At 40.3% G+C, this 24372-nt stretch overlaps 2 protein-coding genes across 2 annotated transcripts; one reads left to right on the top strand and one right to left on the bottom strand.

Annotated features, from left to right (window-relative positions):
* Positions 1-684: 684 nt before the first annotated feature.
* slc25a37 (solute carrier family 25 member 37) lies at positions 685-10427 on the top strand. The gene is made up of 4 exons (XM_058636665.1): positions 685-966; positions 7907-8135; positions 8354-8410; positions 9722-10427. Exons 1-4 carry the CDS (start codon positions 769-771, stop codon positions 10219-10221), a joined length of 984 nt encoding a protein of 327 aa, XP_058492648.1. The 5' UTR covers positions 685-768; the 3' UTR covers positions 10222-10427.
* Positions 10428-22146: 11719 nt separating this feature from the next.
* Positions 22147-23501, bottom strand: nkx3-1 (NK3 homeobox 1). Its single transcript, XM_058636705.1, has 2 exons — positions 23239-23501; positions 22147-23056 (listed from the first exon to the last, which is right to left on the bottom strand). The coding sequence occupies exons 1-2, from the start codon at positions 23423-23425 to the stop codon at positions 22659-22661; spliced, it is 585 nt and encodes a 194-aa protein (XP_058492688.1). The 5' UTR covers positions 23426-23501; the 3' UTR covers positions 22147-22658.
* Positions 23502-24372: the final 871 nt, after the last annotated feature.

Here is a 24372-nt window from a genome sequence, read left to right on the forward strand (position 1 = left end):
AATATCAAGTGTGTTAATACAGCAATAATACTTTGTGGAAGAGGACATAATGCATTCTCACTGTCTTTTATTTGTAATAAAGTTAATAATTACTGGTAACAAGTTTTTTTCTTCAGCCACTGGTATGCCTTTAACCACAAATTGCAGATATGTTTTCACAAATGAGTCCTGGTGTTAGTGAACAGATGGTTTCTGATAAGAAAACCAAACCCATTCAAAAAGAGAAATGCTGTATAATAACTGTAAATAATTCAAACATACTACACTTCACAGTTAATTCACCACAACTCCACTTAATAATAAATATATTAAAGTGAATTTCAAATGTTTAATTCACTCTATCAACCCCACGTTTTCTAAAAAAATATAAATGAATAATATATAATGAATACTTTACATTATGTAATACAGGCACAGAAACACTTACTCTATGAATGCATTTATGTTGAATTCTGTATTTAATGCGAAATATTGAGCTTAATTGTAAAATAAAAATGTAATAAAGATGAATACAAAATAAAAATGTAATGTGTCAGAGAATGTGCCACGGCAACTTCTCATTGGTCGACTTAAAACTTAGAGTCCGCCTTATTATTGAATATCAGGAACGTGATTCGCCCATGTTCTCCGCGGACCCGCCCCCTCATCTGCCGACGTCACACGGGCGCTGGAACTCCACTGAAGTAGTGATGTTGTGGTTGTCCATGCCGCCGCCACCTCTCCGAGTGTTACCCCGCACAACAGAGCCTCTGTGAGAGCTCCCCACGCATGGAGTTGACCTCGGACCGTGTGGTGGCAACTCTGGAGATGTCGCAAGTCCAAAGCTCAGACGACGGGGGGCCTCTTGACAGCGATGTTGACTACGAGTGTCTGCCACCTCATGTTTCAGTGGGGACCCACATGACAGCGGGAGCCGTGGCTGGGATCCTGGAGCACACCGTGATGTATCCCGTGGACTCTGTCAAGGTAAGGCACGCGGGGGGTGACGCTGCATTAAACCACACTGGAGCTTTTTTCCGCTCACTTGTTAGCTTCACACCCACTGTTTGCAGTGTAAACAATGTGTTAGCGCTTGCTAGTCGGTGTTAGCTTTCAACCCAAGTGTAAAGCTGCCGTCCACAGTTAGCCGCGATGTTAGCGCTGTTAGCTCCACTTGACTTTACATAAGTACACACAACTACCAGAGCAGACTAGCATGAATTAAACTGTCCTGTGCTAGCTTTACCGAGCAAATGTTAATGTTATCTTACGTTTCTGTCTCGACATAACTTTAAACTTTACTAACATGTATTTATGTTAATATGTGGAAGGGAAAAAATGGCACTAAAAGTTAAAAAATATACACTACGTCCATGGTTCTCAAACTGTAGTACGTGTACCAGCAGTGGTACACAAGCTTCCTCTGATGGTACTTGGAGGAAATTCAGATATACTGTTTAACTGCATATACCAGGGTATGTAGAGGAATTTTGAGAAAATTACTTGGGGGGTGGGGGCCATTCATGCGAAATTGATTTCGCATGAATGGCCCGTGGGACGTGAGTTTGAGACCCCTGGTGTAGAAAATTAAACAAATAAACTTAAAGCTGCACACAACATTGTGCAAACCCTCACAGCCACTGTGGTACAGGTGGTGCTATTTGCCCTTATTTAGTTTTTATGTGCTGATGATTTATGGCTCAGTCTCTTGTGCCACAGACAAAGTTTTGAGCAGAATTGTCAATGTATGGCGAAGTTACAAACCATTTCCTGTTAAGTGGCAAAATGGTGGCTAAATTCAAAATGGTTGACTTGCTATTGGGGGAAATTCATGTCTTTAGGCGTGTTCAGGGTCTGTGTTTTGTGTCTCATATTGAGTTTCAAGTAGATAGGTTAATGTATGGCGAAGTTACAGGCCACTTCCTGTTGCTAAAGGTCGAAATTTGCCAAAATTTCGTGGCCACGCCCTTTGGAATCTAAGAGACCTTTTGGATCTAGTACAAATACACATATTTTTTATGTTGGTACGATTAACATGCTCAGATAAATTTGTACATTCACGAAATAAGATGGACGGCACATTCAAAATGGCCAAATTCCTGTTGAGTTGAGGCCATGGTCTCTGTAGAATTTTTTTTGTTTATCTTGGGATCTTGGGGTGTGACACGTTTCCAGTTTTGTGAAATTTGGTGCAACTTTGTTTTGGCTTTGTCACCTTTGGGGGCACCACTGAGCCAATTTGCACGATTTTTAAACGTATTAACCTTAGTTTTATAAAATTGTAAAATTCTAAAAAATTCTAAATTTTAATTTGCGTGCCAGTTTTTGTCGGTTTTCACCATGTTTAGTATGTCAAAAATGGAATCCTTGAGAATATTTTTCGCCCAGGAATTACAATAGGCTCTCACACCACTGTGTGACTGAGAGGGTAGTAAATTTTACATTGGATGCTACATTTTGGCTAATCTTTGACATATCCAAGACTAGATTGTGTTTCCATTTACTGCTGTTAGTTCACCTAACTGGAATGTGAAACAGAAAAGAACTAAAAATCTCTCCTCCACATAACAGTTTATCAGAAACGAGCATACAACCAAAATACAACATGGTACTTGACTTGGAGGTAGGTTTCAAGTATTTCCACCGGCCCTACTCGCTTCGCCTCGGCACGGCACGATTAGGTTGCATCTCCACTACAAAAAAAAGTACCTACTTAACGTGGGCAGAGTCATCACTGCACGGCTGAGTGAAAGTGCGGTGACTTTGTTTTATACGCGACACACACACACAACACACACACACACACACACGAGTGACTAGTGACTTTACACCATACTCCTGTAGTTGTTGGAGATTAACCCATGTTTTTAGGATTGTTAAGTAGTTTTAATTTATCTACAATTCGGCACTGTTTGGCTTGATTTCTGTCCACACGTCTCCGGAGTACAGCCTCCTACTACAGCGGCAGTGGTCTGTGATGCTGCTCGCGATTGCCGGCGCTGTCCCTAAATACACCAGACTCCTCTGTTAAATATAGAGATTTCCCTGGTAGTTGTTGGAGATTAACCCATGTCTTCAGGATTGTTAAGTAGTTTTAAGTGATCTACAGTTGAGCTGTGTTTGGCTTGATTTGTGTGTGGAACGTCTCTTCCTGTGACGGCACTCTGGCCAGTCAGTGGCCGGCAGTCTGACCAGTCATCGCATAGTACCTACTCAGCGCGCTTTTGGAATCTTGCCTGAACAGGTACTAAAAATAATACCTGGTACCAGGTGCTATGCTAGTGGAAACGCTAATTGAACCGTGGCGAGACGAGGCGAGTAGAGCCGGTGGAAATGCACCAATTGACTCTGTCAGATCTAGCAGTGTGTGCTTTCTTCAGACTAATGCCACTGTGGTCTTTATGAGGAAGGGGAAAAAAGGAAGTAATGTTTCTACATCGTACAGAATTTAGTCAGAGGGGAGTTCTTCCTCCAAGAAATCAAACATCAACAAAGTGCAGCACATGAGAGCCAGTGAAAGTAATGCAGGGTCCAGAGTGTGTTGAGCTAAGAGGGGCAGTTAATGAGATGCATTTATTTATTAATAAATTTAATCTAGTCTGCAAATGCATCCACTAACTAAATGCTTGCTGCTGCTGCCACCTTGTTGCACCTTGTTGAGTTTTGCTTCTTTAAATATAATGACGAATAGTCACATTATGAAGTCATGTGCAGTTGTGCGGTATCTTGTCATCCTCTGCGATAAATTTCATTTTTGTGATCATTGTGATAGCACTAGCGTGTCATTGCTGCTTCCATCTCTTATTCTGGTAACATTTCCTTTGTGCTCTAAGTCGAGGAATGCTGTGGTTTCCTCATTAGTCCACACATTCCTCCACTCGCCTGCTGTATCTGTCAATTTTACAATTTTTTCCAGTGCAGTGAAATGTGGAAGCTGGAAGGATGTTTAGGTCACGTTATTTTTAAACTTAACTAACTAAACTAAACTTAAAATTCACTCAATCTGTTTCCATTGTACTCATTTGCATTAACCTTCTATTAGTATGGCAACCTTTCCACCTTCAAGTGTAAAAACTTGTGTGTGAAATTGCAACACTCATTCAAGTTTTCTGTGTTTTTGTTTGTTTGTTTTTTATTACCTAATCAAAAATGTGCATAAAAACAGGCTGATGAAAACCCATCTAGTATATTGAATCTTGTGTCACTTCTGGCATCATTTATCTGCACACAGGAAGTCAGTCAGTCATCATCTACCGCTTTATCCTCTGCCAGAGGGTCGCGGGGGGGTGCTGTGCCAATCTCAGCTACATCGGGCGATAGGCGGGGTACACCCTGGACAGTTCGCCAGTCCATCGCAGGGCCACACACAGATAGAGACGAACAACCATTCACTCTCACACTCACTCCTATGGTCAATTTAGAGTGTTCAATTTACCTATCCCCACATTGCATGTTTTTGGTCTGTGGGAGGAAGCCGGAGTACCCGGAGAGAACCCACGCACACACGGGGAGAACATGCAAACTCCATGCAGAAAGGCCCTTGTTCCAACCGGGGCTCGAACCCAGGTCTTCTCGCTGCAAGGCGAGAGTGCTAACCACTACACCACCGTGTGGCCCCACACAGGAAGTGATACGTTTTATTTCTTCACTGACAAAGGAATGAAAAAAAAACATGGACGCAAATTGTCAGCAATACCAGTAGATCTTAGCGCTTTGTGTGGTATTTCGTACGCACAAACAGTGTAGATGTCCAAGGATAAAAATGAAGTGCGACTGACTGTATGTGAAACAGATAACACATAAGAAATCCTTCATTAGGGTTAGTTAGGTAGTTGGAAATCAGATTTGAGGGGGACGTTCCAGTTTAAATTTATGACCAGGAATGTGGAAATTCTAACTTACAACAACAACTGGAATGTACTGAATTAGTTGGTTGGTTAGTGGTGGTGTTGGCATCCGTTGTGTTGTACTACTGTTGCCTTCTGCATTGACTTACGGACAAAAACAATTCACTGGCACTACACCGCCTGGGCCTCTTCAGGAGAACTCTCACAGCATCATTATACATCACCTGAAGTCACTGTATGCTGGATTCCTTGTAGTTTATCCACAAATGTGCATTATGTAAAGCCTATTCAACATAAATATGTTCGCGCATCAGAATTAGCTTGAGCATACAATTCACAGCACTGCCCAGGATAATTTGCTTCGTTACAGACATTGAGATTATTACTGGCCTGTTTGAATGAAAACTGTAAAGATCAGTTTCTAATCCTCTTTGGTTTTGACAGATTATTACATCACTCTTGTTGGCCTTAGGTATTTGATTTCATTTTTAGCCCTTTAGACTGAGCAGCAGTTAGCAGCAGCTACTGGAGATCACACTACTTGGACCGAAAACAGTCATTTGCATGCATCATAAAATGGTTCACATATTTGTGACCAGTCAAGCATCATGTGTTGCAGGCATTCAACTGCTTGGGCACGTCAACAACATTAAGATTTAAAAAAAAAAAACAGGGGACACAATACCAGCTTGTCTAACACCAACACTAATACAGTGCTTTACACAGATCACCAAGGAAAACTTTGAATTGATTGTACTTAAATTAATCTAAAAGTAATCCGTGAATGGAGTCAGACAAGTTCAAACATGCTCTCCGTATGGCTGGTACATCTTTAAGTTAGAAGCTGTTGGGTAAATTGTGCTGTACAACAAATTTTCTTTGTTAAACTTTAATCTAGCTTAAAATTAGTTTTGTCTGCAAAGCAAATTGCTGTGATCATTATGATCCTTGCCCCCACAAATCCTCTCCCCTCTGTTCTGCTTTCTAACAATGTCGTGTTGTCTTAAATATTTGGTCCACTGCTTTGCTCCGACAGTAACCTCAATGTGACACAGAAAACGGCAAATGCCCGGCAAGAAAAATGCCATTATACCCCTATTGCTTCATGATGTTATTAATCCAAATAAACCCATGTTTATTTATTATTATGATTATTAACTTTATTTTAGTAGCAGAAGAAAAGCAGCTCCAAGGAAATCACATGCACCATGTGCTTCACATGAAAATAGACATTCATTAAACAAACCACTTTTGTCATTTCCTGCTGAGGTCTCCAACTGTGACCATTCAGTTTGATCAGTGTGAATGCAGATTTGAAACGTAACCTGTTTTGAAATTTCTGTGGCTCTAAACTGATGTCGTGTGCTTCCTGTTTTCCCCATTTACTTTAACCTACCTAAGAATTCAGAGAAAACACTGGATTGCATTAGTTTTCAACTTAAGGTGGAACTAATAAAGTGCATTAAAGTTGTTGTGGTTATAGCAGAATATTTATTTAGAATTATAGAGTTTATTGGAAATGGTAACATTCTTCAACCTTCTAGTGAAGGCCAGGCAAGGCAGCTTTATTTGTATAGCGCATTTCATACACAAAGGCAGCTCAATGTGCTTTACATGAAACAAACATTTAACAGTAAGAACAGTGAAGACATAAATACAGCCAGGATTCAGGGAGTAGCCGGTGCTAATGCTAGGAGGGGGATCTTATCAGTGTTGTGCACATTAGGAATCCGCCTCACACAGTGAAGGGCGTGTGTATGTACTTGCTTTTCTGCTGTGTCGATTAGTAAACGGCCACAGAACTATAACTGCCTAAGCTGAATTGGAAAGATAGGACACTTGTTTGTGCCCAAGTGTTTACTTTTCAGGGTGAATCTGTATGTACAGTGGTGGTTGCCGTTTGGATGCGTTACCTCAGTTGAGAGTCATGTGCAACATTTTAAATAGTGCAATAATGCTGTTTATTTTATGTGGTTAACCTCAAATATTACCTCTGCTACTGTACGCTCCAGTTTCCCAAATCTGTATTGAACGGAAATGTAATTGAAACTTTATTGTCAAGCCAAAGGAAGGAAACGCATGGGAACATGCTGAGGAAGTTAGATGTGGCCCATCTCCTGAGTCAGCTGCAGATCTTGTCACAAATAAAAACAGTGTTTGTGCCGACCAGATAACTCATTAGGTTACAATAAAACAAAGAACTGCCTCTTATGTCTCCACAGCAGCCGTGTGAGAGACACGCATCACTCCAACGAGACCTCACTGCTGCGATAGCACTTAGTGTCAGGACAATGTGACAGCTTTGCAAGGAACAATACATGATGAAGAAACCAGGACTAGGCTTACACCAGGTGTCCACTTTGAAGCCACGCACACAGTATGTTTTCATGAAATAAAAAAAATGAATTGAATTATTGTCCAACTAAAACCAGACATATAAAAACATGTTAACTTATCAGTCTGACTGTAATTGTACTTAATCTAATTTCTTGAAGTCGGACTCCTCTAGCCAGATAATAAGACAGGGAGTCAAATTACTACTGCATGTACGCATTAGGCTAGACCCAAACTGACCTTGTTGTTTTGTGCATGTTCATCAATTTTCACTCCTGGACTAGAAGAAGCTATTACACAGCAGAAGAAAACAGTGAGAAGAATATGGAGAAATCCAGACTGCTGCATTTTTGGACCGACTAGAAGACAAAATGTATGCTCTGTCAGGTTAAAGGTTTAATATTTTGAAGTCCATGATGGTAGAGAAAGAAACTGAATGAAGCCGACAATTTGGATCACTGTGTATTCACAAAAGCAGACACAAAGCAGACAAAACTAAATGCAGATGTTAGCATAGTTTCTCCAAGACACCTGGAAGGGGAGGCTTTTATTGTAAAAAAAAAAAATTGCAGGGCAGACGTGTGCACAACTTAATATTGAACAGTCGTTGTGTTTAGTTAAAACTGTATCATTTAGGGCATATACAAAGGTAAACCCTTCAGCACACAGTCCAGTCTGGCCCCTGGCCGAGCCGATCGGTTAAACTGCTATTGAATTCACGCAAACATATCTGTTTATTTGTCCAGACCAGGATGCAGAGCCTGCAGCCAGACCCAAATGCACAGTACAGAAGTGTGTATGGGGCTCTGAAAAGGATCATCAAGACTGAGGGGATCTTCAGACCACTGAGGGGCCTCAACATCACCATGATGGGAGCAGGACCTGCGCATGCGCTCTACTTTGCCTGCTATGAGCGAGTCAAACGCTCTCTGAGTGATGTCATTCAGAGCGGAGGCAACAGTCATGTAGCCAATGGTACGCAAACTTAAGTTACTCGCTTGCCAAGATACGTGGCCTGGAGGAGTGTATTCATAGGTCATTTAAATGCTGTATTCTGTTTCCAATAGCAAACACAAAGCAAAAAGCCAGTGTTTGTGACAAGTGCTGTTACAGTTAACTCTGTTAATTGTTAAAGTTCTTCTAAAAGACAGCGATTGGATTAGACATTAAATGACCGGTTTGTGTTTTTACAGGTATTGCAGGTAGTGTGGCTACTGTGCTCCATGATGCAGTCATGAACCCAGCTGAAGGTAAGAAGGTTAATCCGTGAAAGGTTCCCCCTCAAAAGGGACGTTTAGTGGTGCAGTGGTTAGCAATTGTTTTATTGTTGTCCAGAAATGCATACTGTTTCATTTTTCCGGTATACCATACATATACACAGTAGTTTTCTTGTGGTCATGCTGGTAAATGCAAACTAGTGCACCAAAAAATGTCCTCCTCTACTTCCTCTTCTTTGAGTTACTGTAAGAAGAAAAACAAATTTAGTATATTTGAGAGTCTGTTCAGTTATTTCCACTTCATTAAGAATAAAAGGGTTTGGAGCTGGTTGCTGCGAACAGGGTTGACAGGTTGCACACATTCTTCGGGGTATTAAAGAGATACTCATGGTCAGTACTGAATTTGCCTAGCATGCTACAGAGTGTGCCGCTGTTCCTGTGAACGAGCCTGGAACCTTTTCATTAAAATGGCTCCCAGCAGCAACGGAGGGAAAAACAGATTTGAGAACATTGAGGTAATGTTGTCTGCATTAGTCTAGAAAATATCATTTGAATATTTTCGTCACTTAGACTCACAGTTACACTGATGTTTTGTGTATGGAAACTGAAGTTTGTAAACCACTTACTTTCCCACACCAAAGTCCATTGAGAAAATTAGCATTTTTAACTTGTGGGGACACATGAGCTGCTGGTCTACTGCTGCCTTAATCAATACGTTTGTGTCACTAAGGTCAATCCAGAGGAACGGATTTCAAACGACACAGGGTAACACATTTGAAAGTACTGATGAAACAACTCCTGTGTGCCTGGATGTAAAATTGTGGATTTTCTCTATGGACTTTGGTGTGGGGGTGAGCAGTTTACGCGTTTCAGTTTCCAGCCAGAAAAGAGCTGAATTCTTTATTTCTTTTTTTTTTAACAGGAAAAAGTGGTGAATATATTCTTGATGAATCACAGACTGAAGCTGGTGTAGATTTTTATCTGGCTTAGCCTTCTATCTGGTAGCTAAAATCTGTTTTCACTTCTGTCCCAGCTGGCAGCCATGTTATCGGTACCTGGTCCCAGGCTGGTTCACAGAAACAGGCCGTATTACTCAACACATTATGATTATTGAAGTGACTTGTTCCACACATTCCAGTTAGATGAAAATGGCAATATCCAAAAATCCTTTTTTCTTCTTGCAGAGTGAAGCTGTGCACTCTAATATGTCCTTGTTACACTCGGGTATCAACAATAAGGATAACCGATAAACTGTAGTCATTGTGTATATACTTATTATATTTTAGTTTAATGTGCAACCACTAAAATTGTATGTAAATTCCAACCTTTTTTTGTTTCCCTCAGTGGTTAAGCAGAGGATGCAAATGTACAACTCACCATATCGAGGACTCTTGGACTGTGTCCAAACGATAACACGGACTGAAGGCGTCGGAGCTTTCTTCCGCAGCTACAGCACACAGCTGACCATGAACATCCCCTTCCAGGCCGTTCACTTCATCACCTACGAGCTGATGCAGGAACAGCTAAACCCCGACAGGCATTACCACCCTGGCAGCCACATAGTGTCGGGAGCGGCAGCGGGAGCCGTGTCCGCAGCAATAACCACCCCGCTCGATGTTTGTAAAACACTGCTCAACACGCAAGAGAATGTAGCGCTCAACTCCATGAACATCAGCGGCCACTTATCAGGAATGGCTAATGCCTTCAGGACAGTGCACCGGCTCGGTGGTATGGCGGCTTTCTTCAAAGGAGTCCAAGCGAGGGTTATATACCAGATGCCCTCCACTGCTATTGCCTGGTCAGTGTACGAGTTCTTCAAGTACTTCCTGTCGAAAAAACAGTAGGTGAACAAGATACGCAACTGCAATGGAAAATTTGTTGGAGCAGCCTCACTCCTGGACTGAAGAAAGGAAGCTCCAAGTTGAAGGTGTTTGAGCTCAGGCGACATCCATACGACTATGTTTTTGTCTAAAAATGCATACATTCTTCTCAGCATGCTGCCGCGGTGTTTTAGAGCCCCAAAACTGAAAAGTATATGTGTATATATATATATATATAAAAACACCTTAATATTAATTTGAAAACAGACATTAAATTCAAGTTAACGCAGTTAAAAAAAAAAAGTTCTTCATCCACTTTTTCCCGGTTCACCTGAACTTTCACATAATGGTGTATGAGTGTGGATACAGGAACAAAGCTAAAACACTCATTTTTAAATGAAAACATAGTAGGATAGTATGGATGGGTGTTAAGTAACCCCAGTTATTGTCTCACTGGGAAGTCACTGTGTCAGAGATAGCACTTGGTATAGTTTATTTACTAGAGTGTGTGTGAGAGTGAGTGAGTGAGGATGATGTTAGACAATGCGGATATGCAACCCGACGACGGCTGTGAAAAAGACCGGTACACATAAAGAAGATTGTCATCTTCTTCCTTTATTTCATGGACTCCTCCACCATAACTCTTATATAAATATTGGAACGTCTTATTTATTTTGTTAGCTTTCCCGAGGCGTGTGTTATAGGTATGTTTGTTTTGCTTCATGGTGTATTTATGAAGAACCATGACAACACATTCCTTCAGGACATTAGTGCTTTCCAAGTGCCTCATGATTATTAAAGGTTAAGTGTGTAACATTTAGGAAGAATTATTGAAGGAAATTGAACATCCTTAAAAATAAAAAAATAGTTTGGTTTTCATAGCCTTACATTAAGCCTTAAACACATGCTTTAGGCAAGGCGGCCATCTTGTGTAGCCATGTTTCTACAGCAGCCTGAATGCTAAAGCTTTGTCACAATTTGCAGTTTAGCACTGAACAAATAATTGTTTTCAAATCACAGGGGGCTGCAATTTAGTGTTTAGTAACATTATACACCATATCCGACCCAGACCCAATGGATTTACTACATGTACGATGTTTACTACTCATACGAAGGTTGGTCCGTGATTTGATCACATGTTCCGTGCTAACGCTGCGTCACGTTTAAAATCTACTGCTGTAAATGCTGAATTTAAGCTTGGCTTGATATTCAAATTGCTCTTGCAGTATGTGAGAGAAAAAACGCCTTACTGCAGTCTCACCATTAGACGTCACTAATTCTTACACACTGCACCTTTAAATGCTGTTTCTCCTTGTTTTTTTTTGTGGAAGAAAAATGTGTTTAAATTATTCGGGCTATTTTCCTAATCAGTTTGATTATTTAATCGATAAACAAATATTTGTTTCGTATATGAAATCTTAAAATGTTGATTTAAGTTTCCCAAACCTCAAAATTATGGATGTTTTCAAATATCTTGTTCTGTCAAAAACCAAAATGATTCAATTAGATTTTTTTTTTTGTTAGGTGGAGCAAAGAAACCAGGAAATACTCAAATTTGAGAATCTCCATTTGATTAAATCCACTGTCAAAGTGGTTGGCGTGTAATTAAGTAGTGCAGCCCTAAAAATTAGAATTAGGGACGGCATGATGCCACTTTTTTTGTGTCTGATACCGATATCTGACGATACTGAGACCTTTCAAACCATGAAGCTGTTAACAACACATTTGTGCCATTTCAAAAACGTAAAACTTCTTCTTCTTCGACTAATAATTTCCTGCAGGCTACACACTGACGGGTGTTATGCTGCCCTCTGCAGTTGGAAGTTCTCAATCACAGTTCTTTCATGTCTGATGACGTTTATCTGGAAAGTGCAGTTTATCAATCGTGGTGCTTGTATTATTATTATTATTATTATTATTATTATTATAATGAGTATGTGTTTTTGCAATAATAGCATCTGTTCCCCCTGAGAGTCTCCTGTCTCTCAGTTTGGTGTTCAGTTTATTTGCCTTGAATTCAACACTCCTGAGTAACGCACAATAACCTGTTGCAGAAAGAAGGCTGCTTTTTTTTCTTCAGTGTATATATACATATATATATATATATATATGTGTTCAAAAACATGAATATGTATATTATAAGGGTATCATTATGCAGGTCCACGGGTGGATCAAATAAGGCTGTTACTTGATGTTTTTGCAACGGCAATGTCTCCCTTGATGTGCATTTTTACTGGTGTGATGTTTTTGTTTTTTATGACTCATAAGGACATTTTTTAGCCTAAAGGGTTGGAGATTGTATATGAAATATTTTCAGAGTGAACATTTTCAACATTTTAATCTTGTGACACTAGTCACCATGTGACCAAGACCATGTGATCCAATCAGCCAGTGAGCGGACGGCGTCTTCTATCTTCCCTCGTCCTGTTGTAGTTAGACATTTCCTGTGCGCTCTGCAGCCTATTGTCTATTTTTGATACAGTCGTCAACACATTCCTCGACATATTGATGCAATCCAGCAAGCAGCTAGGTTTTTTTGTTTTAAATTATGGAGGTTTTTTTTGTTGTTTTTTAAACAAATTCTGCCTCTGGTTGAGTTCAGGGAGTTCGCCTGCTTCCGTTTGGCCTTGTGACTCCCTTGGTGACAGATTGTTAATGCTTGTACAGCTTAATTATAAACCAAAGACATACAGTGTATGTATATATCGTATGTATCTGCTTGCTGTTAGCTGTCATCACACACACACATTCGCCGCCACATGCTTGAATTTTCCAGTCTCGTGTGATTTTGAAGCTTTTCATTTTCTTTGTCCCTTTGATAAATTTTGCCCCCGACTTGATACAAAAAATGAGCTTGTGAATGTTTTCAAAAGTGTGAGAAATTTTTAATTGACTAATGAGTTGATTTAGACTAGAAGCAGATAGTATTGAATAAAGGTTCATGTGCAATATTTATTCCATAAGAATAAGTAGTTCAACTTGAATAAAAAAGCAGCTTTGTTATCGGCATACAGCCATTTTATGTTATTCTTAAAAAGCTCCAGTGTGTAAAATGTATCTGAACTATTTTCATTTGTATGAATAGTTTTTTTCTCAGAGCTGGGTCAGCTCTACGGAGGTCCACAATGGACAAACTACACATCTTTTGAGTTGAGAGTGAAGGCTACATACAGTAGTGTCTCTAACACACATGGAAGGGAACATCATTCATCATTCCTCCTGTCTTTAATAAATACCAAACTGTGTCATAACAACGTACGTCTTGTACTTTTAACACGTACACAATTATTGTTTTTCATTTTAAAGGAACCAGAAATCTGAATTGTGCGTGCAAAATATTAATGATGTAAATATTTATATGCTGTTAAAGCACAAATGTGTGTTTTTAGCTGAGTGCCATCTCCAGAGTAGGAGTTCTTGGAAGTTTGACCATGCAAATATGACATGATTGTAATGATGCTGCTACAGTATGTAACACTGGAGCTACAATAAACATGCAACAGACGAATGCTTCTTATTTCTTTGTTTGTTATTTGTTATTTATTACTAAGAGTGAAATTATTGAGAAAAAATAACAGGAATAATATGGGATTTAAGGCACATTAGTGAATATTTGTCCCTAATTTTTTATATAACCACTGTGATTTTACTCTTTGTTTCCTGTGTTGATGAATCATTGATAAAAGGAAATGAAGATTCTCTCAGTGAACAAGCTTCGAGCAAATAATTATACTTATAAATACATTGCGTCACCTGAACAGATGTTGAATCTACACTCACACTGGTGTGAGAGATAAAAATAAATAAAGAGTCTAAAGAAAATAAAATAAAAAATAAAAGCACTGTCATTTTTCAGTGGTGAGGAACGCTTTTAAAGTACATGTCCTGTAGAAGCCGTGCTGTACCAGTAGAGGGCGGTATAGTATTATTCTTTGCAGATAGATATGCTGTTGCACATTTAACAGTAAGATTCAAAGATTTTCAGCTTTCATTAAAAACCTTGCATTGTTCGGTCAAACTTCTCAAATACAAAAGTAGAAAAAAAGGGCTTTTTTGTTCATCAAACTAGAAGTATGGTCAAATTTAAAGTGTTATGATTGATTTTAAAACTGGCCAAATTATCAACAAATCAACTCACATCAGATATCACTGTGATATATATATATATAGATATAGATATATGTATGTATATATATAACATTTTAACACTTAACTGAAAATATTCACATCATTTAATCCTGTGTGTAAAACGTTAACTTTTCCTGCATCTTAAGCTTGACTGATAAAGAAAATCACTGGATTCCACTGTACACTCTATCTTTTTATAAAAATGACACCGTATTTTACAGCAGCTCAACATTAACAACACTGTATCTATGATTTCATTTAGCTCTAATTATCTCGTTACCTTGCACTATCCATCCATCCATCTATCCATCTGCTACTGCTTTATCCTCCTGAGGGTCACGGGTTAGGGTTAGTTGTTACAGTCTGTACAGCATGTGATACCCTCTGTCTTCCTTTCCTTGATAAAGCTGAGATTTTGTACAAACCATTGTTTTAAGTGTGTTACTGTTAATTACAGCTCAAAGCAATCTATAACATCTGATTGAGACAAAGTTACATATTTTTTCTTAAAGCGGACATAGACCAGAAGCTCCAATTAACGCTGCGTTTGTGTGTGTGTATCTGCGTCATTACCTCGTTTATGAAACCCTAAAGTTTCAGAACAAACAGTTCAGCCACTACTGAGAAAATAGGGATTTATTGTTTTCCTGGGCTCTGCGAAGCGGAAAGGCACTTCCGTTTGCTGATGATGTCATCAGGAAACCTCACCACTCCTCTCACCACCGTAGCTCCTCCTGGTGCGGGCACTAGTCCGGGCACATCCGGTTGCGTAGCTGCTGAGATGCAGAGCATCCACCGTGCCAGAGGGGGAGCTGCGTATCTGAGAGCTGACCTACTAATTACGTCACATCCAGGTACCTGGCCAATCACAGGACAGTGGGAAAGCTCTCGTTGGCTGGCCAATCACAACACAGTCCACGTTCTGGGGGTGTGATTTTGGTCTGAAACAGCGCAGCTGACGAGAGCGTCAGTGAGGAGATATTTTGATCGGCTCGTTTGCAGCGACTGGGAGGATTTTAACCATGAAAACAAGTTAATATATGTAAGTAGACCTCCATAACTAACATATATGTGTGATACAAGCATTCGATGTCGCCTTTAATGAAGATGTATGAACACAAGGCTGTGGGTGGTTCACAGTTGCAGGTCCGTCCTGGGGAAAGGGAAACAGTGGGGCAAGTTTTGCCAGATTTCGGTCACATCTGAGCAATTTGGCAACCCAAAACACTGCCAAATGGAACAAGGAGGACAGACCACTAAGAAAATGAATCCAATAGAATTTAGAAGATATGTAGTAGGATCCTGTTGTGTCCCACTTCATCATCTGGTTGCAGTGCAAGTCTGGACGCAGGGGATAGGACGCAGGGGATAGGACACGTAGGACGCATTCCTACCAAAGAAGAAGAGAACAATTCTACAGCTCCCTTGGACACATTTGGTTCCGAACACCACACAGCTGAAAGTCCCGTTGGGCGGGGGAGTCGGGGTATCAGCCGGTTCGAGGGTTGCCAGGTCGAGTCTCGCATGACTATCCTTGGTGATCCTGTAGTCTAAATGTTTTTTCTGCTTGGTGAACATGGCTTATACTCCACCTCCTGGTGGGCATGCTCTGTCCACGTGCACCCAATGTGGTCTTTGCGCGCGGTTCCAAAATCTTGGTTGCACACACAGCCTGCGCGTCGGTAGGATAACATAGACTACTAGTTGCAGTGATTGAAACGTCATTAAGACGGGGACCGGCCCCTGTAGTGGTCAGATAAGAAATCCAACATTTACCAGATAAACCTGTCGGAGCCGCAGACAAACTTTAGTCAAACACTATGAGCAGCTCTCTACAAAGAGACGAAAGTTACACAGAGCCTCAAACAATCAGAGGCAATCAGATGTGCTGTAGCAACACAAAACAAGACTGATGAGATGTTTTTATTGAAGTGTAGACAGTGGAGCGCTTTATTCCAGACCAACATGCCTCAGGACACGTACACTTGAGCCGCACCGTTGTTGTCCCCCCCGGTGTGTTTGGTTTTCGCCCTTGTGCGAGAGCAGGTTGTTTATCTGAAGCGCACAATGGACGGCCCGTGTCGTCTGTCCTCTTCTCCAATCGCCTTGATCTGCAGTAAACTATCCCACGACTTTCTATCCTCATGCCACACATAAACACATCGGTAAAATGACTCTCCGTCTACCTGTCTACCTCTCTTTCTCTTTTCTCACACACACACAAACGCCGCACAATCAACGCGCACCATCAGTTAGGTCGGTCGCAGCAATCATCTGGTGATAGAGAGAAGAAAGACCGCCGCTCTCCTGGTACCTGGTAACATGTGGGATCCAGTTACACTAACCGAGGAAGTTTATGAGTGTTCCCATGTGGAAAGATCAGGGCCGTTTTAAAACCTCCTTATCAACTTCAACAAATTTGTCAGACAGTCACGGCATATTGGAGCACTGACAAAGGCCGTCTTTGTGCTCGGGCTCTGGCTCGCTCCTCATCTGTTATGAAGATCTGCTTGTTTTTCAAAGCATCATTGGCCACCTTGAAGAGCACGACGGCAGCTCACAACCACATCCCGAGACCGGAGAAAGCACTCGGAGAGTGCCAACCTCCGCCAAGGCTGCTCAGTTTCCCACAGTGTCAATGAGCTCCTCAATCTCGTACGGGTGGAATTCTCTGACGACTCAACACAATCATGGTTGTGTCCGGATCTTGTTAAATGGTGCAGCGACAACTTCCTGGATTTTCTGCAGATCTTTCAACGGTCCACAAGATTTAGGTCATAAGAGACATCAAAGAAGATGCTAACCATGGAAACTCTCATGAGGTTATGCCAGCATGTTCACCTCCCCCCCAAATAAGTGTAAGGGCATACGAAAGAGTGCAGACCCCCTTTTGGATCCATGTTTTAATATGACCGCAACTGCGGGTATGCAGTTTTCAGTGAAAGTTGTCTAAATCTGATCGTATCACTACCAAAATCTAACAAATCTTCCCTGTATTCTGTGAAAATATCATCCAAATCCATCCTTTAAAGTGTCACTAGACTCCTCTTTTGCGAACTTAAAATTTCGCCCAATGCCTGATTTTGAAAAATGCCAAGAAGTGGGCCGTGTAATTTCAATACTTTACACTGAACCAGTGTTTCCCAATGCCCTGCATGTTTTAGACGTTACCCTGCCACAACACACCTGATTCAGATGAGTGGGTGAGCGCTGCAGAAGAACTGATAATGACCCGTTCAATGTGAATCAGCTGTGCCGTGAGACTGCACTCAACTGTGAAGACTTTATACACTAGTTTTCTCCTGAAAAAAGTGGTCTAGTGGTTTAATAACCCTTTAAATGTGTAGTGTATGCAGCTCACAAACAGACAAAAGAGACAAACACAGGCAAGAAACACAACCTTCTGTTCTTAAGAAGAGAGACTTAACCTCATATTTACAGGCATTTATACCAGCTTCATTTTCATATCCCAGAAAATCCTCCGTGGAGCCACGTTCTGACTAAATCTGTGATCCGTGTACACACAGGAGGAGATAAGGCAGCAATGTTGCAAACTCCTCCTCTGTGCTTTTCATCATATGCTCGCTCAATCCAGTTAATCCAGGTGGTGCAGGTATGGATTTAGCAACACTCCCACGAGCCCCCGAACAATGGCAGACAAGGTAACAGTCACGAGGATGTTGTTCTTAAGCCTCTCTGAGCCTTTCCTCTCTGAGGAACAACAGGTATTACGACCGCAAAAGACGATAATAATAGTAGTCGGTGTAACCTTCAGGTTCGCCCCTCAACGAGCTGCTTTATCTGATGAGCGCGTTCATATGCGGCTTGAGAGACTCTGAGAGATACTGACAGATTCTCAATGCCGTCAAAACAGATGCTATCTGCCCTCTTCATGTCTAATTACCTGTTTACTCCAGTGAATGGGGCAGATGCTGGTATTGCTGATAAAAAAATTACATTTAAAGGGCCAATGTGTGATATTTAGTAGTGTTTTGGGCAGAAATTGAATATTCTGCCTGGAAGTATGTTCGTGTAAGTGCGTGATTGCGTTTAAATTGAATTTGTTTTGATTTCCGTAGCTTTATGATCAGTTTCTGATCCTTTCTCGGCCACTTTTGAATGTGTTTCATGACAGAAATGACAGTCTGTCAACACTTTCCACTATTGTTATGACACTGTCGTACACTGTGGTGACTGGTCGCCACTCAACTGTTGGACCAAAATCTTCTCCTTATTTCTCCCTTCATTGTTTCATCCGCTCCGACCACCTCATAAAGAAAAAAAAACATTTAGCCAATGACTAATTAATCTTTGTTGGGCAACTTATTATCACTCTATTAACTCACGGGACGTCTGTCTGTCTGTCGGTCGCGTAACTGTCGTACGATTTGCTTCAAACTTGGCAGTGGACTTCCCGAGGACGCCTGCGTGTGCAGGGTCAACTTTGACATTGTTTGGACGAGAATTGCGAATTGAGATAGCGGGTCGAAATGCAACGGACGTGTTGCCGAAATAGCCGCTTCCGACGATGTGCGTTACCGCGGCAACAATGGTAGTAAATCACACATTGGAAGGTTCTTTGTTGGAGTATTTTATGCTGAAAAGTTACACTTTGACCAGCCATCTTGTATTGCCATGTTTCTACGGGAGCCCAAATGGACAAACCAGCCAGAGCACGAGTTTCACACGTATACACGCAAATGAGCAAGAACAGCTTTGCACAGTTTAAAACAGATTTATAAACCAATACAGAAGACGGAGGAAACCGCAGAGAGAGAGTGTAGAGAAAGACGTGAGAGCATTTTTTAAATGTTTTATCTGCAGTCTCAGCATTTTATGTCACTAACTCTCGAACACTGAACATTTAACGTTCATGTTTGGTTTAATGAAACGTCACATTATTAAAACGAACTTATCAATCAAGAATCAAATAGTTTTATTGTCATTATGAGGACATAATGACATTTTTGCATTATCTGAAGGAGTTATTATCGCTGACGATGATTAGCGAGAAACTGCAGTGACGTTTTTTGAAAAGTCGGAGGAAAGATGAAGAAGAAAGTGGAAACAAAGAAATTGAAGATTACAGTGATAGTATTTTGTAGATATAAGACAAATGTGTCTTTGGGCAGTGATGGGTTACATGCTGCTCTGCCTCTATCACTACCATCATTCCTCTGCTCACACTTAAGTTGCCCTACTTAAATATGGAACGCTGAATCCTGCGTGCCATCTTATCAGCACTGTGGGGAGTCAGCGCCGCAGCAACATACCGACCTGCATGAACTCGGTTGCTGCAGGTTAAATAAAGCTTTTGTGTAAATGATTCAACGTTAACTGTATTTTTTTTAATTTAATTTTTCAAAACTGGATGATTTCACTGGGATTTCTCACTGATTTGAAATAGATTTTCCTTCATATAGTATTTGGTGAATGCCAGAGAGCCTTTGGTTAGGTTTTCCATGCAGGTAATCACACAAGTGTTAACACCTGTTTGGTGTCCTTTAAATAATGAGCACCTGAGGGCTTTGCTCTTCATTTCTGCTCTGGGTTGTTATCTGTGCTGTTTGTTGTTTGTTCTGCTGGGGAAAATGAAGTTATTGTAGCAGGTTTAGGAAGTAGATAAACTGGGGTTATTTTTCCTTTGTGTTAAATTAATTAGTGGCAAATGTTTGTCTTTCAAATGTTTGAATTGTAGCATGTTTTATAAAGTGTTGCAGGTCTATGTCATAGCTGCCCCATCAGCCCCTCAGGGATAATAAAGATGTATTTTATTGTACTGCAGGTCCTTGTGGGATATAAATTGTCTAATTTTACAAGATTAAATGACTAATCTGTAGTGTCTGTTAAGGCCACACAACAGCCAGTGCTGTGTATCTACGGACAATCCGATCTAATCCAAATGTATTTCTATAGCGACCAAAGCGACCAAAGTGCTGTGCACCGCATGAAAACATAACAACAGACTGGATATGAAGCAATGTAATCTAAAAAAGTGATATAAAAACAAGAGAAATGGAATATAAAACACAGAAAAGTGCCAACCTTAACAAATGGTTAGGGAATGTGGGGGGCGGCTCATTCCACAATTGGGAGAGGCTTCGTCTCCAGTGAAAATGGATGTTAAAGATCACTGAGGTACGATGGAGCAAATATGCATATCAACCTCAGTCCATGTCCATGCATCGGACGGTGATTTGCGTGTACTTCGGAAAGCCGTGTATCCCACAATGCATTTTCCCGGAACATATCGGCAGAGAAAACACAACGACCTTTACATAAACCTTTTTCTCGGTTGTGGAATGCAGATTTAAAATCATTTGAAGCGAGAAATTTGTCATTTAGAATTCAAAAATGTAGTTCGCGTATTAAGACATTTATAGTGGCAGCGATGTGGTCGGAAATGAACAGCTCAGCATTTATTAAAAGTATTTCATTTTATGAATTTATCAACACTCTGTAGGTGGCGGTAATGAGGCTTAAGCGCTTGGCACCAACAGTAGAACAAGGAAGTACACCACTGTTCCAAATGTATACTCCAGTCGTACTTCCCATGTATAAAAGTATGATTTTCTTTGTTCATGAGCTTCATTTGTGTCTGACTGGTGCTTTTCTTTGTTTGTTTTATGCACTTTATGTCACAGATGAAATAGAAACCGCCTCCAAAAACAACAAAGACGTTTGTGGTTTGTTTTTCCTGCGTCTGACCTCGATGATGATGATGATTACACACGCAGCATGTACCAGGATGAGAGACTGTATATGCTTCTTGAGTTGCCCCACCACAGGTTTAAGTTATGAAAGGCAGTTTGTTATCTGCTGTGAGTGTTGATATAATCCACGTCTGAATGAACTCGGAACATTCGTCCCCTCGCGTTATCAGATGGTCTCCTGTGTGTCAAGTCGTCCTCCACGCAGTCACATCACAAAGGAAGACATTAGTGTGTGTGTGGAACTGCTGACATGAGCAATCTCATTTTGAATAATATTGACATTAAATGTCCAAATATTCATTATTATATGTTTAGTTTAGTTACTACGGATGTGGTGTTGCAATAGTATACTAGTTTATAGTGTTTCCGTCTGTTTTTTGTTATTTTTACATTCATTTTGCATCTTTAATCTGTTTTATGAACTATATAAATAATGATAATAAGAATAATACATTTTATTTGTAAATGCCTTTCAAACACTCAAGGTCACGAGTGTTTGGACAAATTCAGCACAGTATAGACTGTTGCCAAAGTAAACACTTTAATCTGGCAGTATCTTCATGTCTATGATTATACTGTGATATTGTGATACTATTTTATCTCCACCACCTCTATTGCAAAGCTTTTTGGCCATGCGGGGGGCAAGTCCAAACATGACATGCATCATTGCCCCCCCCCCCCCCGGGGTTATTTGAGTTTGAGAGAGTGATTACTGCTTTGTACCACAAATATTTCTTTTTATGGTTTGATTTTTGAGGTTATATAAAAATAATGTCACCTACAATTTACACACTGGAGCTTTTTTTAAGTCCCGCCCCACACTGTGCTGTGTCAGCTGACAGCAGCTAAAGATCTGTACTGTTTATTCTCTGTTCCATCTTCATGTTCATCTTCTTCTGTTGTTTCACCCGATTAAATGGGCACACGTGGTTTAAGTATTTTTCCTCCTATAAATACTCAAATTGTCACTTTAGCGACATTTTTCTTTCAATAACGTCGTTTTTAGAGGAGTCACAAAAATTTTGCCATGCCTTATTTGTGAAGGATTTATTAAATAACACACGCATAAAAGGAAGTACACATTAAAACACTATTCAAAATGATATTGGTTGCACAGAAATGTCAGTAAAAATGGTCAAATTTGCTTGTGTCACTGTTTTATTTTGTTTGTCATCTTTAGAAAAACGGGTCTCTGTATAAAAAGGTTTGGAAACACTGGTGTAAACCATTTGTATACTACTCTGAATTGCAGCAAACTATACATTATATATAATTTAACACTTTAAAAACTTGCTGAAACACAATTTCATAACAAAGTGGGCATAAAACATGTAAAAGGTTTTACTCTAAGAAACAGTTTTCTCTCAACTGAGAACTCCCATCCCAAATTTAAGTGATTTAATTTTCTTAATTTGTACATTTTAATACAAAACTTAAACATATCAGCGTTACTTTATTATGAATGAATGAATAAGGCCACAGGTGAATATGTTATGTTGTGCAAAATCACTTCAAGTTCATTTCAAAATCTGCCTCTACAAATTTAAGAGTCAGAGTCAGAGTCAAAAAACCCAAAACTGAGACTAAACATCAGGAATAATAAACACACGTTTATGTCTTTCACCATAATGTGGGCCCCCAGGGGCCACTGTAGTCCCACAGGTACGGTCTGTACTGATACGCTCTGCAGAAGGACGAGATGAGCGACGATCGGACCAAATCCTCCCTGAGTCCATCTGAACTTTTCTCCACTTCCTTACAGAACTCGGACATCTGCTGCTTCCGTTTGGTCTTGTACCTCCTGTTCTGGAACCAGATTTTCACCTGGGTCTCGGTCAGTCTTAAGGTGCTGGCCAGGTGAGCTCTCTCTGGAGCGGACAGGTACTTCTGGTGGTTGAACTTCTTCTCCAGCTCGAGGACTTGGAGGTGTGTGAACGCCGCCCTGGAGCGTCTCTGTTTCCCCGAGGAGGAAAAAGTGCAGGACTCTGAGGTGCTGGGACAGGACGTGTCCAGAGAGTCTGTGAAGGACACATGTGTTTGGGTCAGGGAGGAGAGATTACACTTTTTTTTTTAATCACTATTACACATGGTAAAGGTTAGAACTTCAGAACTTCCACACTTCGTCTGCTACGTCAGCTGAAGATGCAGATCCATGCAAATCTTCTAAAAACAACAACAATCAAGCTCTTGTTGTCCTCACCTGTCTCTACTCCCGTCATCGTCTCCCCAGGACAGAGTTCCTCCCTCTGGTTTTCAGATTCCTCCTTCCACTGCAAACATCTCTCCATCTTCTGTGAGCAGCACTTGCCGTTAAACCTCGCGCCGTCCCTGACGGACAGGATGTCCTCGATGAGGAAGGACGTCAGAGGTTTGACCGAGTCAGACATTTCCGTCCAGTGATCCACGGATCAGAGGCCACAGGTCTGCAGCAGCTGCTGTGTGCGTGTCTCTCTGTGTGTGTGTGTGTGTCCTCACACTCCAGAGCTGGTTTTCACTTTATATATACACACACACACACTCACAGAGAGGGAGGCGGAGTCACAGGCAGGGACACATGAAGGAGGTGGGACAAGTGTCTCACTTGAAAAATGCACTTTAATTTGTCAGTTTGTCGTTTTTCTTTTTGTTGTTTTTCTTTGTTTTGTCTTTATTGTTCATAAATGTCTTTTATAAAATAAAAAAATTATTTGTAAAATGAATTGAATCATGATGCAACCACCTTATGTAATGCACAGCAAATGTTATACTTATATAATAAATATCTAAGAAATGTATCAAGCTGTCAAATCTTTTTTTTTTAATAACCAGATTTATTATGTATGTAAAGCACATACAGGACATTATGTAACAGGATGTAAAGAACAGTGTGTGATATTAACACACATAGGGATGAAAAAGATAAACTAAACTAAACAAACTAAGTTGATAGACATGAATGTCCATTATTGAGGTAATCGTGAAACATGCTGTCATCTCACCAGCATACAGTAGGGGGAGCCTGTAATGTCCCTATTCTTTATTTGGGAATCTTTACTCCAAAAAAATGTTTATTTTGGTAAAATTACAGTACATTTTGTAACCTTGTAACTAACTAACATATGTAATGTTTCTGTAATGTTACAACAAAATGTAACCCTTGTGTGGATGTATATGTTTTACGTAAGGTTATCAACATTTGTTTTATAACAATATAACATTTTGTTAGGTTACTGCCATGTTCTTGTAACATTACAACATTATGTAACATTATTTTGCCTACAAAGTTACTATTTTTTTCATGTTAGCAAGATTTTATTGTAACGGTACAAAATTTTTGACCAAATTAGCAGCTTGT

This window comes from Solea solea, chromosome 8 (assembly GCF_958295425.1).
Source record: "Solea solea chromosome 8, fSolSol10.1, whole genome shotgun sequence".
Lineage (NCBI taxonomy): Eukaryota > Metazoa > Chordata > Actinopteri > Pleuronectiformes > Soleidae > Solea > Solea solea.

Coding starts and splice junctions, on each gene's coding strand:
- slc25a37 (XM_058636665.1), top strand. CDS start 769: ATGGAGTTGACCTCGGACCGTGTGGTGGCAACTCTGGAGATGTCGCAA. Junction 8,136..8,353: donor CAACAGTCATGTAGCCAATG/GTACGCAAACTT, acceptor GTGTTTTTACAG/GTATTGCAGGTAGTGTGGCT. Junction 8,411..9,721: donor AGTCATGAACCCAGCTGAAG/GTAAGAAGGTTA, acceptor TGTTTCCCTCAG/TGGTTAAGCAGAGGATGCAA.
- nkx3-1 (XM_058636705.1), bottom strand. CDS start 23,425: ATGTCTGACTCGGTCAAACCTCTGACGTCCTTCCTCATCGAGGACATC. Junction 23,057..23,238: donor GATGACGGGAGTAGAGACAG/GTGAGGACAACA, acceptor TGTCCTTCACAG/ACTCTCTGGACACGTCCTGT.